The sequence below is a fragment of the Nannospalax galili genome, unplaced genomic scaffold, assembly GCF_000622305.1.
Source record: "Nannospalax galili isolate Female #2095 unplaced genomic scaffold, S.galili_v1.0 scaffold1086, whole genome shotgun sequence".
Classification (NCBI taxonomy): Eukaryota; Metazoa; Chordata; class Mammalia; order Rodentia; family Spalacidae; genus Nannospalax; species Nannospalax galili.
In genome coordinates, this window is record NW_008354345.1 from 1,057,454 (window position 1) to 1,076,228 (window position 18,775).

At 41.6% G+C, this 18,775-nt stretch overlaps 1 protein-coding gene across 1 annotated transcript in view; it reads left to right on the forward strand.

The window, feature by feature from the left end:
• Slco1c1 (solute carrier organic anion transporter family member 1C1) overlaps positions 1–18,775 on the forward strand; it is a 52,354-nt gene that overhangs the window by 18,913 nt on the left and 14,666 nt on the right. The window contains exons 7-11 of the mRNA XM_008851589.1: positions 847–993; positions 4,020–4,118; positions 6,137–6,382; positions 7,205–7,369; positions 15,564–15,759. Coding sequence (XP_008849811.1) covers positions 847–993; positions 4,020–4,118; positions 6,137–6,382; positions 7,205–7,369; positions 15,564–15,759 — 853 coding nt within the window. The remainder of the gene's footprint in view (positions 1–846; positions 994–4,019; positions 4,119–6,136; positions 6,383–7,204; positions 7,370–15,563; positions 15,760–18,775) is intronic.

Genomic DNA, 18,775 nt, shown 5'->3' on the forward strand with positions numbered 1-18,775 from the left:
ATATTAATGAGGTAACTGTCCTATTTCAAATGGTCACATTATGACACGACTTTTATTAATGTATCTTAAAACAGTATTAGATTCCACTTCAAAAATATTGTTCCAAAATTGTTCAAAAGATGTGAGATGTGAACGGAAGCTAAAGAATATAGATAGTTCAGATACATTTTATGTTGTTTTCAAAACCCTAAAAATGGCTGATCACTACCAAAGACAATTGTGGGCAACGCCACCCAGTGCCACAGTATCTGTCACATACAATTTTGCATTCAGACAGAAGTTGTCAACAATAAAACTTAGTTGTGATTTCTGCTGAGAAACTGAAAAGTGTGGAAATCCAGGGGAGGCCTTTGTTATGACGTGTACTCCCCGGGTGGCATACTGAGTGTTCTGGAGGGTAGAGAGTCAAAGACAGAAAAATAAGAAACGGTGGGTACGGGAGGAGGCAAGCATCAGGGGATCAGATCTCCGGGGAATTTATCTGCACAGGAGATCGAAGTCACAAAACATTTTCTGAGTTGATCTAGGCTCTTACATTAAGACTATGGTTGAAGGTGGCATACTGAGTGTTCCCCGGAGGGTAGAGAGTCAAAGACAGAAAAATAAGAAATGGTGGGTACGGGAGGAGGCAAGCATCAGGGGATGAGGTCTCCGGGGAATTTATCTGCACAGGAGATCAAAGCCACAAAACATTTTCTGAGTTGATCTAGGCTCTTACATTAAGACTATGGTTGATTTCAATTCTACATTCAAATTCAACCTTAGGGCAGACTGTAAAAATGCAAAATAAATATTCGCCTTCCACCATGAGCTACCATCAGCACTCTTGTATGCTTTTCTTTCAAGAATGTGAGGGGGACGCCGGCTCTTCCATGTGGGTTTATGTGTTCCTGGGAAACCTTCTTCGCGGATTAGGGGAGACTCCCATTCAACCGCTGGGCATCGCCTATCTGGACGACTTCGCCAGTGAAGACAACGCGGCTTTCTACATTGGTAATGCCCACCTCATTCAACATGGGAAGCAGGATGCCTGGTCTGCTCCCTTCCATCTCTACCAAATCGAGTATGGAAGGTTCCAGAACTCAATGCCCACTCCTTCATTCAGCTGACACATTCCTGAGGTGCAAGCAAAGGGTTTGGGTGTGGAAGACACTTCATAAATCAGGATCTATTGCATTAGAGAAAGAACACTGGAATAAAAGAAAACAGCTATTAACTCAACTGCAATGACACAGGACCTGGGGAAAGGAGCCTCTGAGATTCAGATTGCAACGATCAGTTAGTAGACCAACTAAGCATTTATAATATGTGACACACACAGACACACAAACTTCTTTCTCCAACCCTAGAAACTCCCTTGCATTTTGTAATTCATGAGTATTTAAAAAATTTTTTTTTTTGCTTTCCTAGATTAAGATAGGCAAGAAGGAATTCTGGGGTTTTTTAAAATGTATTTTAAACTTGGGCATGCTGGCACTTGCCTTTAATTCTAGCACTCTGGAGGCAGAGACAGGCAGATCTCTGTGAGATAGAGGCCAGCCTAGTCTTCATAGTGAGTTCCAGATCAGCTGGGCCACAAGGGGAACCTGTCTCAAAAAGACTAAAATAGATTAATTAATAATAAATATTAAAATGTTATTTATTTATTTATTCATTATTTTTTAAAAAATTTATGTGTATGTGTGTTTTGGCTGCATATACGTAAGAGTACCACATATGGACAGTGCCACAGAAGCCAGAAGATGGCATCAGATTCCCTGCAACTGGAGTTATGGATGGTTGTTAGCGGCCGTGCAGGTGCTGGGAATTGAACCTAGGTCCTCTGCAAGAGCAGCAGTGCTCTTAACCACTGAGCCATCTCTCTAGTCCTGAATTCTGGGATCTTGACACCAGGTATAAATGCATGAAAAATTTCAAAAGGATGTTAACAAGACTCAAGTCTACCCCATCTATAGATCGGCTCCCAAGACTCGAGGCTCCCCTATGTCTAGATCAGGTCTCAGAGGACAGATAAGTCACTGTTGTCACCAAAGTCTACAGACGAGTATGGAATCTTCCACATGAAACAATATAAGAAAGCTCTTAATTTTGATTTACATTAATTCCTTTAGACTTTTATACCTTGTATTTGGCTACTTCCCCTGTTCCCAACTCCTCCTAAATCTTACCCTCCTTCCCTACTCACTCCACTGTGTGTTCTTTTCTTTTTAAACCCATCAAGCCCAATTTGTGCTACCCATATACTCTTGGGTGTGTGACCATCCACTGGAGTATGCTCCACTACCAGGGGACACTCTTAAAGAAAACTGACTCTCCTTCCAGCAACCGTCAATTGCCAATAGCTCTTCAGCTTGGGGTTTTTGAAACAAGGTCTCACTATATAGTCCTGGTTGGCATGGGCTCACTATATCATAGATCACGTTGGCCTCAGACCTACTGAGATCCTCCCGCCTCTGCCTCGTGAGTGCTGGGATTAAACATGTGAACCACCACACCCAGCCAGAAGCAAACTCTTAACGTCAGATGCAATCAAGCAACATTTAATGCTAGCTCTTGTGTCCTAAAATTCATCTAGAAATTATGGATACAAGATGACTATAATGTGTGGTGCATGGTGTGTTATCAGTCTGGATTTCTTGGAGCTTTGTAATTTTGAAGGCATAGCCTTTAGGGATGGAGGGGAATGTGTAAGAGGAAAGGGCTACATCAAAGACCACTAGGTTTCTAGCTATGCACCACGGAACTCAAAGGTATCCTGCACATACTCAAGCAGGCTCAAATGAGCACCAGGCTCTCATTCTGAGGGACTACTGTAGCATAAATCACAACCCTAACCTGGAACTCCATGGCAATTATCTTGGCACTTGTAGGTAGGCATTCTGGTCTTCTGGAGGGAGCTTAGAGCCTATCCCTTGTCCTGAGCTATCTTCTGCTCTGAAAGAGAGCAGGGAACCACGGTTCCTCATGCCCAATCCATTTCATTACCCAGGAACAAGTGTGTTGAAACGGAGGGCCAGTGGGGATGCTTAACAGGGAAGGGCTGTGTCTCTGCTTCCTAGACATGCTCTTTGGGTAACCTGTTCCTTTTACCTGCTCATCCTGTGCTGGCTGGTCATGAGCTCTCCAGAAGGCACTTGCCCTATTCCTGGTAGTCTAGCCTACTTTGCTACTTGCTTTCCAGAGATCTGTACTGAGGATCTGCTGATGAGAACAGCTTCTTGTGAATGAAGGAGCAAAAAAATCCATTTTCATGTCAAAACAGAACTTAACACTTAACTGAGCATAAAGCATTTTTGGAAGACTGTCACAATCGGTAAAACTCCAGTTTTGTTGTCTGATGTTGAGATAGTGTCTCATACAGCTCCTGCCTCCTTCCTCCACCTCCCAAGTGCTCAAATTGTAAGACTGTCCCACCGCACCTGGCTTTAGTTCTAATTTTTTTAAAATTATTTTTGTTTTATGTGTATGGGTGTTTTGTCTGCATGTGTGTAAGTGCACCATGTGCTTGCATTGCCCACAGAGGCCAGAAAAGGGGATCAGATCCTTTGAAACTGGAGTTACAAGTTGTTGCTAGCCCTCATGTGGGTGCTGGGAATTGAACCCAGGTCGTCTGGAAGAACAACAAGATGTTCTTAACTGCTGAGCCATCTCTCTAGCCTCCTAGTTCTAATTTGTAACAGTGGATCTAACTGTCAGAACTAAAGTTTACTGTTTTTGGAAATTAACTTTGTCAGAGTCTTGGTGTTATTTTCTATGAGCTGATTGATGTTAAAAGTGTTGATTCTGTACTCCAAATAGAGAAGGAGTTATTTCCTGCTTTAGTGCAGCTGAAAATTTGACCAATTAAAACATACACATGTGAGATGTTGAAATATTTTGCAGCTTCTAACTAGATCTCACTTATATTTTTTAACATTTTACTTTTTTTAATCAAAGCAAAACCAAATGGCAGCTTTTTCCCTCTCTCTCTCTCTATTTCCCCTCTTTATGTGTTTTATTTTGATTTGTTTTTTGTACAGGGTGTGTGCAGACGGTGGCAATTATAGGGCCCATTTTTGGCTTCCTCTTAGGCTCATTATGCGCCAAACTGTATGTTGACATTGGCTTTGTAAACCTAGGTAAGTAGATTCATAATTTATTTTTAATGCATTTTATTTATTTCATCGTGTGTGTGTGTGTGTGTGTGTGTGTGTGTGTGTGTGTGTGTGATTCACGTGTGGAAGTCAGAAGACAACTTGAAGGAGTTGGGTTTCTCCTTCTACCATGTGGGTTCCAGAATGGAACTCAGATCCTCAGGCTTGGTGGCGGGTTCCTTCATCCAGTTAGCCAGCTCACCTGCCTGAATTTATTTTTATTTATCCATTCATTTTAATTACTATTACATTTTAAATTGTGATCAGTGTGAACAATTGTGAATTTTGTCTTTAATACTTTATGAGTGTCGTATTTTATAATCTATGGACTATGCATTGACGTGTCATGAACGTGGAAAAACAGGCGGTGGTTAAGACAGGATGACCTGAGGTTTGTTGTTGAGACAGATCTGCTTTCTCCTGGGGTTTGTGATTCACATGCATCCTGTCCAGTTCAGACTGAAAGCTTTGTCCACTCTTGGCTCTTACTGCTCCAGGTGCGTCAACATTTATTACAGTGACATCAACTGATAATTCATTTGAAAAGTGGCCAGAAACACCTAGGATTGAAAGTCCTTGGCAGCCAAACCTCTCTCCTCCTGCCTTCTCTCTCCGGTCTCTCCTACTCTTGCTGACTTCTCTCTCTCTCTCTCTCTCTCTCTCTCTCTCTCTCTCTCTCTCTTTACTGCGACTACTAAATTGTCTCCATGAGTGTGAGATGTATCTGGTATATATAGATGCAATTTTTTTTTCTTAAAAAAAAAAAAAAACACAAAGAAATTAAAAAAAAAAAAAGACCCAAAGCAATTAGAAGAAAAAAAAAAAAGTTTTTATGCCTGCATGCATGTAAGTGCACCCATGTCGTGCAGGACCCACAGAGAACAGAAAAGGGCATTGGATTCCCTAGAACTGGAGTTACAGATGGTTGTTAGCTGCCATGTGGGTGCTGGGATTCGAACCCAGGTGTTCTGCAAGAACAGTCAGTGCTCTTAACCACTGAGCCATCTCACCAGCTTGATTTTAAAAAGTCCAATTTCCTTTTGAGTTAAGTGAGAAAAGTAAAATGTTTGTGAGCAAGACTGAAATTTCATTTGCATATAGAAAGTTTGCCTCAGACCACAACGGTTGGAGGAGTTAACCAGTGTGTAATAAATAACATCCTACTGATTTAACCTCAGCGAGTCTTAAACTCACTTGCTCTGTAGTGAGAAGTTTATACCAGATTTGGACTGTCGAGCTGAGGCATCCTACTTTGAATAAAATCTTAGACATTCTATATATAAATCAAAGTGTTCTCGACAGGGAGCAGCTGGCTGTGGGGTTTCCCTCCTTCCTGCCTCTCCCTGGATCCCAGTGGCTCTTTTGCTGCCTGCTTTCCACCAGGACTCCAGAGCACAGTTTTAAAGTCGTGAATCCCTCACAATATTTATGCTAAGCTCTTTGAACCTAAGGCACAGAAGAAGCACGTGGGATCGGAAGAACATCTTCCTGAAACATCTTCCCTTGAGATTAGAAAAAAGTCTGTGTGAACTGTTAAGAGTTTTCTTTTTCCATTTTGATGTGTGTGGTATATGTACATATATATGCGACACAGGTTTGTGTATGTGTACACAGGTGTGCATGCATATGGAGGCCTGAGGTTGATGTCAGGACCTGCTCTTCCATCTTGTTCATTAGGCAGGGTCTCTCAATGAAACCCAGAACTCACTGATACTGCGAGTGTAGCTAGCCAGTTTGCCCTGGGAATCCTCTGCCTCCACTTTTGGAGGCTGGAATAACAGGATAGCAACCATGCTCACCCACATTTATGTGGGTTCTAGGGATTTGAACTCTGGTCCTCATCCTTGTGTGGCAAGGGACTAACCACTGAGCAACCTCCCCGGCCTTGTTAGATTTTAATGGTGCGGTAGAGCTGTTGCTAGAATTGTTTTCTCTGAAGTAACCCATTTCACACCATATCCTTGCAGAACTTGCTCCTTAGTGCTACCCCGTCTGTCTTTCAGACCACATAACCATTACGCCAAAGGATCCACAGTGGGTCGGGGCCTGGTGGCTTGGTTATCTAATAGCAGGATTCCTGAGTCTCCTTGCTGCCTTACCTTTCTGGTGTTTACCCAAGAATCTACCAAGACCCCAAAGTAGAGAGGCCTCCAGTTCACCCTCTGAGAAGTCCACATTTCCTGTAGATGACCCTGTTAACTGCCCAATGCCCCATGGAGAAGAAGCAAAAATAGTAGAAATGGCAAGAGGTAAGTCAGATTCTTCTTGATTTTTTTTTTTTGAGTTACTTTCAGTCTTCCTACTGAGACCTGAGCAGATTTTTGAAGAGCACTTTGCTCCCATTCTTGTTCAAGAGAAAAATGGAGAAATGACCTAGGAAGCAGAAATGGAGATGGAAAGCCTTTCTTACTGAGGAAGTCGTGGAAGGGAATTACCCGAAGTCCCAGTCATCTTCCTTGGATGACTCTCTACTGGGTCACACACCAGTGCCCTCCTCAGAGTGGCTGTTCTATAGTGTGGGTGAAAGAAAAGAGGGAGACAGCAGTCCTCAGAGCCTCTTAACAAGTGAGAGCCCCTGTCTGAATGCATGGCTTATCAAGGGTCTGAGTGGGAGGCAGGCAAAGGCCAGGCGTGTTCTCAGGAAGTCACTTCGTGGAAGCTGGTGGCTGGGAAAGTTCCCCCACATCTTTGTCAAGTAAGCCAATATTTACATTTACAGAAATTCTTCAACTTCTTGAATTGGTTGATTATCACAGGAGTAAGAGAGAAGGTCAACAATCATTTCAACACTAAGCTATACTCATTAAAGGGAGATGGCTATGAACTAAGTTTGAAGAAAGAGACCCAATAACAGACGTTCTTGATGTCCAGCCTAGGACTCCTAGTGTTATTATGAGGGGGTTATTCAGCTGGTGGAATCTGTTCCCGTCTCACAGCTCCTACATAATCTGCCTGCAAAAACCAGTATATACATATGTCTGGATTTGAACCTGACCAGATGGTAGCTCTGGGACTCACTGTCTACCACATGTGACACTGTCTTAAAAGACTCTTATTTTTTTATCTTACAGATTTTCTTCCTTCACTGAAGAATCTTTTTGGAAATCCAGTGTATGTTTTATACTTGTGTGCAAGCATCATTCAGTTCAATTCTCTATTTGGCATGGTGACCTATAAACCAAAGTACATTGAACAACAGTATGGACAATCGTCCTCCAAGACCAACTTTGTCATTGGTATGCCCACATGTTCATCGTGTGTCCCCATAGAAGCTGCGTTTGACTAATATTGTTCATTAGTAACATTAGATTTTTCCCATTTTTAACCAACAGTAATTTAAGGTCTATTAGACGAAGTGAAAAAGTCAATAAAAGAATCTCTGGGTTAAATATATATGTAGTGGGTCTGTGTTACAACTTTGCAACAGAGTTATTTGTAACTGACTGGTTCTGAGAGAACTGTTCACAATTCATGAAGAAGTACAAAGAAGTACTAACAAATAAATCTAGTGTGTGTCTTACTAGGGGATTGCTAATACCAGGGCACGGCTAGGTACTAGGCATTTGTTTTCAAGATTTGTTGAAACCTTACAGCACTGGCCAGATTGCATGCAACATGTCTAAGATTCCATGCAATAGGAATTTAGACAGTTTAACGGTGCTCAGCATAACAAGCCTTGTGTTTGCTTAAAGGCAAAGGACTTTTCTGACTCCTGAAGAATGAGTTATTTATAAAGATTGTGTTTATAGTGTATCAGTACAGGCAATAATGAGACCATTACGAGGGCCGACACTTGATCTGAGTGTCTGGAACAGAACTTGGGTCCATTGGAAGAGCAGGAAGAACCCTTGACCTGCTGAGTCATCTCTCTCTCCAGTCCTTCTTCCTAGAATATATATATTTTTTAAAATCGCTGCATGACTTCAAGAGATGGCTCAGCAGTTAGGAGTGATTCCTGCTCTTCCATAGTACCTGAAATCAATTCCTAGCACCCATATGGCATCTAACAATTGCCTATAACTCCAACTCCAGGTGATCCACAGACCTTCTTCTGGCCCCTGTGGGCACCCAGTCCCCCTCCCACTAAGCATACACTCACACATATACACAGACACAAAAATAAATAAGTGAAAGCACTAAGTATGTCTGTCTCTGAAAAGGGGGCAAAGAGTTGAGTGGATCTTGAGAGATGTAATTTTTAACACCAAATCCTGAGTCACTTAAAGGACTCAGTGATGATCCAGGTCCATCAGTGTTTTATTTTTCATTTTAAAGATACCTGATGACCACTGTGTAGAATATTTCTGCATAGGTTCATTAGTCATTTCCATGAGAAAAGTTAATGTTCCTTTCTAGTAATTCTCCAAGTTCTATTAATTGACTCCTTTTTTGGCCTTGCTTATTTCTAGGCATGCTGGGTATTTTTCTTGATATTAGGTTCTTCCTTCAATACGTGTATTGCAAATATTCTGTCTTCAACTTGGCTTTTCTTTCTGACAATGACAATTATTGTAATTTTAATTAAGCCCAATTTTCAGTCTTTTCCTTTCTGAAGAATGCTATTTTGGTTCTGTTTTTCAGAGTCTATATTAAGCCCTCAAATCATAGAAGTGATTTTCTAATCTAATATTAAAATTTAATTGTTTCAACTTTCACATATTGGATACAATCCTCTTTGAACTAAGTTTTCATATTATATGAGAGATAAAGTTCAGTCAAAATGAAAAGAAATATCCTCCCATGATGTACAATAGTACATCTAGGGCACTCAATCTTTCCCTGCCCAGAAATGGTGAATGAGTTTTAAAATTTCAAATTGAAAAATGCTTTTCATAAAGGAAAGTTTAAGAGTATTATTTAAAGACAGGTGTTTATAATAGAAAATTAGGGATAAGGAGATGGTTCATGGAGTAGAGGCATTTGAGACATACCTGACAACCCAAGTTGGATTCCTAGCACCCACAAGGTGGCAGGACAGAACTTCTCAGAAATGCCCTCTGACCTCTACCTGCACATTATGACATACTTGTGCCAGCACATGTGTGTGCATGCACGCACATGCACACACACACACACGTAAATAAATTTATTTTTATAAATTTAAGAATAGATTACATGTGATCGAATTCTATTGCTGGGTAGATGTGGTAAGAAAGCAAGACATCCCCATAGGTTCATGTGTTTGAATACCTGGGCCCCTGCTGGTGGCTCTGTTTTGAAAACCTTAGGAGATGGTGCTTTGTTGGAGGATAAACCACTAGAGGTGGGTCTTGTAGTTTTATAACCTGATCCTTTCTGTCAGTTCTCTGTGTTCAGTTTGTGGAAGCAGCATGACTAGCCACTCCCGCTCCAGCCATCCTGCCTTCTCCACTATGATGGACTGCAATCCTTGATCTATAAGCCAAAATAAACTTCCTCCCCTAAGCTGCATCTAGCAAGCTATTTACTTATAGCAATGAGAAAAGTAATACAGTAGGTAATAATATTTTTGTCTATAAATTACTTTTAAGGAGAATTAACAGATGGGAAAGAACCTGAAATTCTGAGGGATTCATTGACCCACCCAGTATCTAAGTGCATGTCATGTACGCATAGATTACGGCATAGCCAGGTCTAAAATTACCTGAGTTCTGTTTCTTTAGTGCATGTTTATTTTTTGGAAAAATGATTTTTAAAAAAATCAAACTAGCAATTCTTTCAATTCATAACCCTTTTCTATACACTCAAATAGACTCATCCACATGAACTCAGCATAAGAACTGGTTGAGTTATGCATCAGAGGTTGCCTAACATGCTATTCTTGATAGTTTCTAACATGTAACATCTATAGATAACTGAAAGGCTTTGGGAGAGAAAAGTAACTATTTAGTCATGCTTTTCGTAATAGATTGAGTTCTTAGAACATCTTAGTTTCACATTGGTAACAATGGGTAACAGCCCAATAAGCCTTAGTAGGTGCATTTTTCAATATTACTATAATATATTGATGCTTAATTCAGTCATCTGAAGAGTGATATGAACACATGTCCAAATAGATTAAAAAGAAAAGATAAAAGATGACATACAATGCGGACTGCATGCTTGAGGATACCACTCAGTGGTTTCTGTTTCCTCGCTACCTCTGTTTCTTTCTGCTCTCTCTTCTGTTTTTAGTTTGTTCTATGGAAGAATTGTGTGTGTGTGTGTGTGTGTGTGTGTGTGTGTGTTAAAATGTGAGAAAGAACTGAAGACACTTCTTCACCCTTCCACTCTCACAAAAGTGATGGAACACAGGAAGACACAAACAAGAATTCATGTATTTATTTTTAATTTATTTTTATTTTATGTATATGAGTGTATTGCCTGTAATGTGTGTGATTGCACCCATGCTGTGCAATGTCTGCAGAGATCAGAAGAGGGCTTTGGGCATCCACCTGGAACTGGAGTTATGGATGGGTGTTAACTGCCATGTAGGTGCAGGGATTTGAGCCCAGGTCCTCTGCAAGAGCAGTCAGCCAGTGGTCTTAACCACTGAGCCGTCTCTCCAGCCACAAGGATTTTTTAATGGACTATTTATTGATTCTTTGAAAATATCATACAGGACACATATTCACCCTCCATCCTCCCAACTTCTCCCAGATTCACCCTCCATCGCTTGTTCATTTCCTCCTCTCTAACTCCCAATTTTGTGTCCCTTATTTTTTAAATAACTCACTGAGCTCAGTCTGTGCTGCCCATTTACTCAGGGGTAGGGCACCATACACTGTAGCATGGTCCACCTACCAGGGGCCACACACACACACGCCCCCTTAAAGAAAACTGCCTCTTCCTTCCCTAGCAGCCATCGACTGTCATTAGGTCCTCAGCTAATGGTGGGGACTCCTTAGTCCTTGTCCCTCCATGCTGGCAATGCTGTGCAGGCAACATTGGCCGCTGGGAGTTCATGACTGCAGCAGTCTGTCATGTCCAGAACACACTGCTAACCAGGAATTTCTCTGTATGTTCAAAGGCACTGTGCTTTACATGTTTATTGTATGAATGTGAATTAAAATGGAATGTCACGGAATCCATGGCAGAGCTGACATCTGGGAAGGACGGTGGGAGCTGGCACACAGGGAGAGCTAGTTTTAGCTCCACATTTAAAATTAATTTTGAAAATGAAGAGCAAATAGTCACATGGTTTAATTTGGGTCATGGGTAACCAGATTTGTTACATTCTTTTCTGGTATCTATTCTCTATTTTAAAAATAGCAATCAGGTGCCTTTTAGCTGATTTTTGTCCCTTCAAAGTCCTGGGACACTCTGTTTCTATTGCCTACCATACCCACAAATTTCAGTTTAGCTAGAGAAGAAAAACAGTATTTTCTTTTCCATTTTATTGATTTTACAGTCATGCCCCTTGAAGGTGAGCTGATTTCTAAACAAGGCTCTCCCACAGAGCTCTATCAGCAGCCAGATTGAGCCGAATTTCAATATAATCATGTTAATGTTAACACATACAACCTGTAGTTAAATTAAAAAGGACAACCTTGGGGCTGGAGAGAAGGCTCAGCAGTTAAGAACACTGGTTGTTCTTGCAGAAGACCCAGGTTCAAATCCCAGCACCCACATGGCAGCTAACAACTGTCTGTAATTCCAGTCCCAGGGGATCCGACAGCCTCTTCTGTCCTCTGCGGGCATTTCATGGCACGGGTGCACTTACCTACATGCAGGCAATACATGCATACACATAAAATAAAAATAATAAAAATTTTTTAAAGGCAACCTTTTATCTATCCATGCATAGAGGATACAGTCTTAAAAAAAAAGGTAATAGCAAGCCCTCAAATCATAATATAGTTGAGTTTTTGTTCTATGAAGCTTAAAAGACTAAGAATATAAAATTTAAAAGAAAATATGAATGAATAAACAAGGATGGAGGGAAATTTGCACCGAATCACTACAGATCAGCTGGTCTTTTATTTTTCTGATTCATGTTGGCTTGCATGTCAGAAGTGAGGATTTGGGATTATGTTGAACTCCACAAATGCCAAATCTGCATTTGAACTTGCTGGCCAGAGTATATGCAAGAATCAGTTCCTTTATTGTTTAAAAAAATGCATTATCTCAGAACCTGACCATAATGTAGAATTAGTGATTAAAAGGTAGACAAAATGAAAAACAAACTTTAATTAGCAGATGAGTTATTCAGTGCCAGGGTTCTCTTTCTAATTATTAGTCTAAACAACAGGGTACCAAAAACTGTTTCCCAAAATCTTTAGATTTATTTATTTTTCTGGTGGGTGGGAACTGAACACAGGTGTTTGCACAAACTATGCAAGCATTCTGCCAGTCAGCAGCAGCCCAAATCCCACATTTCATTAATTTTATTTTCAAACATCATCTGACTAAGGTACTCAGGTTGCCCTTAAACTCTATGTAGCCTAATCAGGCTTTAAACTTACAATCCTTCAGCCTCAGTCTCCCCAGGTAGTTGGAATTATAGATCTTCAATACCAGACCCAGTCCAAAGTTATTTTTTCAGTATCAAGGAAATAATCCCCACCTCACCTCACTTTCACCTCCACTAATCGGATCGAAAGAAACAGTTGAGTAATTTTATGTGGCAGATGTTATCCTAAGAATCTTTCACTTAATCACCCCAACAGTATTACAGGTTGAACAACCCAAATCTAAAATCCAAAATGCTGACATGATACCACAAGTGGAATAATCCACACCTGACCATGTGTGGCTGGTCTCAGTAAAAACATCGTAATTATCTGCAGACAGTGTGTATGAGATATAATTAAGTTTTTGTTTATACTTGGGTCTTGGGTACACTTGGGTCTCATCCCCAAGACATCTCATTAAGTGTGTATATATATTCTAAAGTCTGAAAAAAAATCCAAATTTCAAAATCACTTCGGTCCATCCCAAGCATTTTAGGTAGTGGATTCTTAGCCTGTATTAGATCATCAGTATACCATGAGCAGGTTGGTTTAGAGATATTTGGAAAATTGTTTGCAGTTACACAGCTATTAATTGGCTGGACTGAGATCTAAACCCAGGCTAATGGGTTGCTGAGTACATACCCTTCACTACTCTGTGGAACTGGTTCCTGCACTGGTTTTATCGCCTGCTTATTTACTGACTAGTTAAGTTACACATCTCTTTGTCTGAGATTCCATTTCCCAACTCCCTTAAAGAAGAGGTAAAAATGTATCCTTAGGATATAAGGTCGGGGACTTGCCTTTAGCCTACCTACATTCAAATTGAGTCTTACCTGTTACTAAGCGTGATCGTGAAGAAATTGCTCTCTGATGAGAGGATTGTAATATACCTGTACTCTTAATGATACTATGTTGTTCTAGTTTGTTTCTCCATTCTGTAACAAGACACTCTGACCACCAGCAACTTGGGGAGGAAAGGGTTGATTCATCTTACATCTCCCAGGTCACAGTTCATCAGGGAGCCAAGGTAGGAACTCAGGGCAAGAACCGACAGGCAGGAGCTGGAGCATAGGCCATGGAGGATCACTGCTTACTGGCTTGTTCCCCTGGCCCCTGCTCAGCCTGCTTTCTTGTATAACATAGGCCCACCTGCCCAGGGGTAACACCACCCACAGTGGGCTGGGAACCTCCCACATCATACAACAATCAAGATGATACCCCACAGACATGGCCACAGGCCAGTCCAATGGAGATAATTCCCCAACTGAGGCTCCCTCAACCCAGGTGTGTCAAGTTGACAATGAAAGCTCTCCAGCACAACTGACCCCTTGCCAACTTGACACAGAAACACATTACTATTATACCATAACCCTTCCATTTCTTGTCCCCAAGACAGGATGATAACATTAATATCACAACATAAGACAGTACAACCTTAAAAGCCCCGCAGTCCTTAAAAAATCCAAATGCTTAAAAGTTCAGTCTCTTTTAAAAAGTCTCAACTGTGCCGGGCATGGTGGCACACGCCTTTAGTCCCAGCACTTGGGAGGCAGAGGCAGGCGGATCTCTGTGAGTTCGAGGCCAGCCTGGTCTACATAGTGAGTGCCAGGACAGCTGGGGCTACAGAGAGACCCTGTCTCAAAAAGAAAAAAAAAAAAAAAAAGCCTCAACTGTAGGCTCCTGTAAAATTCAAAACAAGTACTGTCTTATTTCAAAGGGAAGAATCAGGCACACCTAAGCAAAACCTAAGTCCAGCAAAGTACTTCAAGGCTGGACATCTGGGATTCACTTACCACTTTCTGGGCTCTAAAGAGTTCTGGCAGCTCCACTTCTCTGACTGCCGTCTACAGCACACACAGCTCAACTCGTGGACCCAGGCCAGCTCCATTCCACACCTGCTGCTGCCCTTGGTGGTCATTCCATGGTCCTGGAATCTCCAAAAAGCTGGGGTCTCCACTGAAACTGAGCCTGCATGTTCACCAATGGCCTCTTCTAGCCTCTCGAGGTGCAAAGCCTCAGATTCTCTCCATGACTCCATCAATCCTGGGGTCTTCACTGCAGCTGAGTCTGTACTTTCACCAATGGTCTTTCCTGACCACTCTCTGGTACCAATTTCTGTTCCCTGACCACCTGCAACTTGGGGAAGAAGGGGTTGATTTGGCTTACATCTCACAGGTCACAGTTCATCAGGGAGCCAAGGTAGGAACTCAGGGCAGGAACCTGGAGGCAGGAGCTAAAGCACAGGCCAAAGACGAACAGTGCTTACTGGCTTGCTCCCTTGACCCCTGCTCAGCTTGCTTTCTTGTACAACACAGGCCCACCTGCCCAGGGGTGGTACCACCCACAGTGGGCTGGGCCCTCCCATATTACTCAATAATCAAGAAAATGCCCCACAGTAATGGCCACAGGCCAGTCCAATGGAGGCAATTCCCCGACTGAGGCTCCCTCTACCCAGGTGTGTCAAGTTGACCCTAAAGCTATCCAGCACATCTGTCAAATGTTTAGTTGAGTGCCTGGTACCTAATAAGAAAATAAGACACACTACTGTGAGGAAGAATAGAGAAGCTAGATCAACAAAATCAAATTTGAGCCAGAAAATAGAAACCAAGACATTAAAAACAATTCCTTTCATCATCCACGCCTCTTATCCCTCTTCTAGATAGTGTTAAAGAACATTTATGTCACTTAATTGCCACCTTATTGAGAATATTAATTCTGATCTTGGACCAGAAAAGATCTTGGGTTGATTGATTCAGTTGTTAATGGAGTTGAGGCTTGTACCATATACATTGTGTCACAGAGAACTCCAAAAATACAGTGTGCTATTAGCAATCCATGACCTTGACTCTTATCCAGAACTCTTATGTATGTTGTTCAGTGGCGGTGAACATTTCCCTAAAGTGACAGAACAGTGGAATACATCAGACGTCTTTATATTTCCTTGTGCGGTCACTGAGAAAGCGCTTGGGCCCTTCGATTCCTTGAGAGAGTCACAAAACAAGCTTCTCTTGCCCCCCAGGCCTCATCAACATTCCTGCAGTGGCCCTTGGAATATTCTCTGGAGGAATCATCATGAAAAAATTCAGGCTTGATGTGTGTGGAGCTGCCAAACTGTACGTGGGATCGTCCGTCTTCGGCTTCCTCCTCTTCCTTTCCCTGTTTGCCCTGGGCTGCGAAAACTCCGATGTGGCTGGACTGACTGTCTCCTACCAAGGGTATGTTCCCTCACTACATAATTTGAGGAGATTGTCTTATTTAATTATATTGATAGAGTTTTCTGATAAAATTAATTTGATTTTTAAACCTCACAACTATGGAAAGGGACTTGCTGTTTTACAGAATAGCTGACAGGACTTAACATTTGGACTCTGTTACTGTCACCCAAATTTGTTCTTTCTTTTGAACTTGAGTTTGAATGCTTTATAGAAATATTTAAAAGTGCACAATCCATTTTCACTTTAGAGAATTAACCTGACAAATGAAACAACATGATCATAGACTTACAGGCCTTGAACCTTGACTTTGCCTATTCTTAGTGAAGAGACGTTTTATGGATTAAAACAATCTAGCTACAATTCTCCTGTCTTTCAACTAGAATACTAATTGAGGTTTTAAGATTGTGTAAGGCCTAGGCAATATAATGTACATGAAAGCAATTAGTACTTTTCTGACTCAAAATAGATGGAAGTAATTTCATTTTTTCCCTTTGGACTCCTAGGTAAATGGAGTACTCTGTAGGCCATTCTCCATAGCCTCTGCTGTGATTGGATCACAGCAGGTATTAGGAGAAAATAGTTGTCCTTGGTGTATTGACCCCAGGGCAGCTGTCTCTAGCTGTCTGTCTTGCAGTGGGGTCTGGAGAACATGAATGATTCATGTTTACTATTGATACCCTCACTCCCATACTATCCCCTGTGGAGTGAGCGATGAGGTTGTGTTCTAGTATATCTCTCATACTAATAGGCTGGACCTTGTGGGGTTTATTTCACTTTCCCATTTAAGAGCCCTTCCATCGCTCTACCAGAGGTAGCTTTCTGCATCCTTCTACCTATCTCAGCATTTGTTTATCTAAAAGTGTTATTGAGTCCCCGTCACATACAAGGCAGATCCTTGACTGTATCTACCTGAGTGCTTGGAGCTCTGCAGTGGCTAAAGGGAAAACTCTCTGAACAGTAATCTACTTACTAGTTTCAGTTATAATCCCTGTGACCAAAATCTGCTAAAAAGCATTTTACGGAACAAGGGGTTTGCCTTGGCTTGAAGTTGGAGGGGATACAGTCCATCATGGAGAGGAGGGCAGAGCAATGGGTGGTCCATGGCTGTGGGAGTGTGTGGGATCTGCCTGCTCACATCTCAGCAGAGCTGGACCAGGAAAAGCAAGCCTGGGCTATGAGCCTCAAGGCCTGCCCACCCGGTAACCCACAGGCCCAGCCTCCCAATGGTTCCATAGCCTCCCCAAACAGGCCACCTGGTGGGGACCAAGTGTTCAAACACCTAAGCCTGTAGGGGACATTTTCTAACCAAACCATGATGTCCCCTCCATACTGTCACCTCTGCTCTGTAGCTCCTCGCTTACCACTTGGTCTCTCACTCCCGTCCAACTTGCCCTTCATGCTCATCTGCCTCCTCTGCATTCTGCCTCTACATCTTCACCAGTATGACTTTTATCACTGATAAATGAAGCCATAATTTCTTCCATCTAAAATGTAAAATTAGTGGAGCCAGAGAGGTGACTCAGTGGTTAAGTGCACTGACTGCTCTTGCAGAGGACCCACGTACCAAACCCAACACTCACACGGCAGTTAACAACCATCTGTAACTCCAGTTCCAAGGGATCTGACGCCCTCTTCTGGGCTCCACAAGAATTGTATGCATGGATGCTCCTACACACATTCAGGCAAAACACTCATACACACAAAAGTCAATGATCTTCAAAATGTAATATTAGCCGGGCATGATGGCTCATGCCTTTAATCCCAGCACTTGGGAGGCAGAGGCAGGAGGATCTCTGTGAGTTCAAGGCCAGCCTGGTCTACATAGTGAGTTCCAGGAAAGCTGGGGCTACAGGGAGACCCTGTCTCAAAAATACAAAAAAAAAATGTAATATTAGCAAATGAAAATTTAAAAATGTATGTCTAGAGTGCTGTGATGCTGAGGAGAGTCTGCTGTTCTTTTGATCAGCAAATGAGCATTAAGAATGTTGACTGTAAGTGAATTGTTAGAAGATTCTGGAGAGAACAGAAGTGTCATGTCACCTTTAATTATCCCTTTGATCCTCATTATAAACCAACATGGTAGAATAGTTTGTTTTGCAATTTATAGAATACCATTTTATAACTTAGATCTCTTATATTCCTATATGTGTAAGTTTTGCTGCCCTTCTTTAAAGAGAAGTGAGTTTTAAAATGTCAGTTTGCTTCCCCCAAATTGAGGTCTATCAAAGGCAGATCATGACCTTGAACACAAGCCTGACTCTAGGTATCTACATCGTGCTGTTTCCAAGCCAAAAACGAATACATAGACAACAGCTGCAAACTTTTGTAGTTCGTATTATGTGCACTCACATCGTAAAAGACGGAATACTTTAAAGAAATAAAAGGCGACATTCGCTGAGTGGATGCCCTTTAGCGGTCACCTTGAGACTCTGTCATTGAATTGCAATCATTCCGTCATTGTTTCAAGCATTCTAAAACTCCTCTTTCAAAACTGCTTTCCATGTTTCTTTAGAAACATCCTCAACAATGGCAAAGATTTAACCTTTGAGAATAGCTGTGCCATGGGAACAGCCAAAGAAATGGCATGTCACTGGGAAAGTCTCTCACCTTTCAGCACAATTCTTTTGAAAGAAAAATCTCATTTGGGTATAAATATTCTGACATAGTTGTTGAAACTGTTTTTATAATTAACATTTTAAACCACAACTTTACTGTCAAACACATTCTTCATAAGACATGTATGCAATTAAAGTCTGCCCTAGATGGCAAATTACGTACACTCTCAGTAATGTAAAATAATTAACTTTAATACAAAAGGCTCTCAGGGATTGTCCTGTATTGCTTTGTTTGAAAAGGCTATTTTGATTCTAGACACTGGAGAGGTCCTCCTTGACAAGGTTGAGATATGATAATGCAAGGAATCTTCTGCAATAAAGGAATAAAATGACAGGAGATGAGAATTTAGAATCAAGAGGCCTGGGAGGGTTGCCTCTAACAAATGGTACTTGAGAAGGTA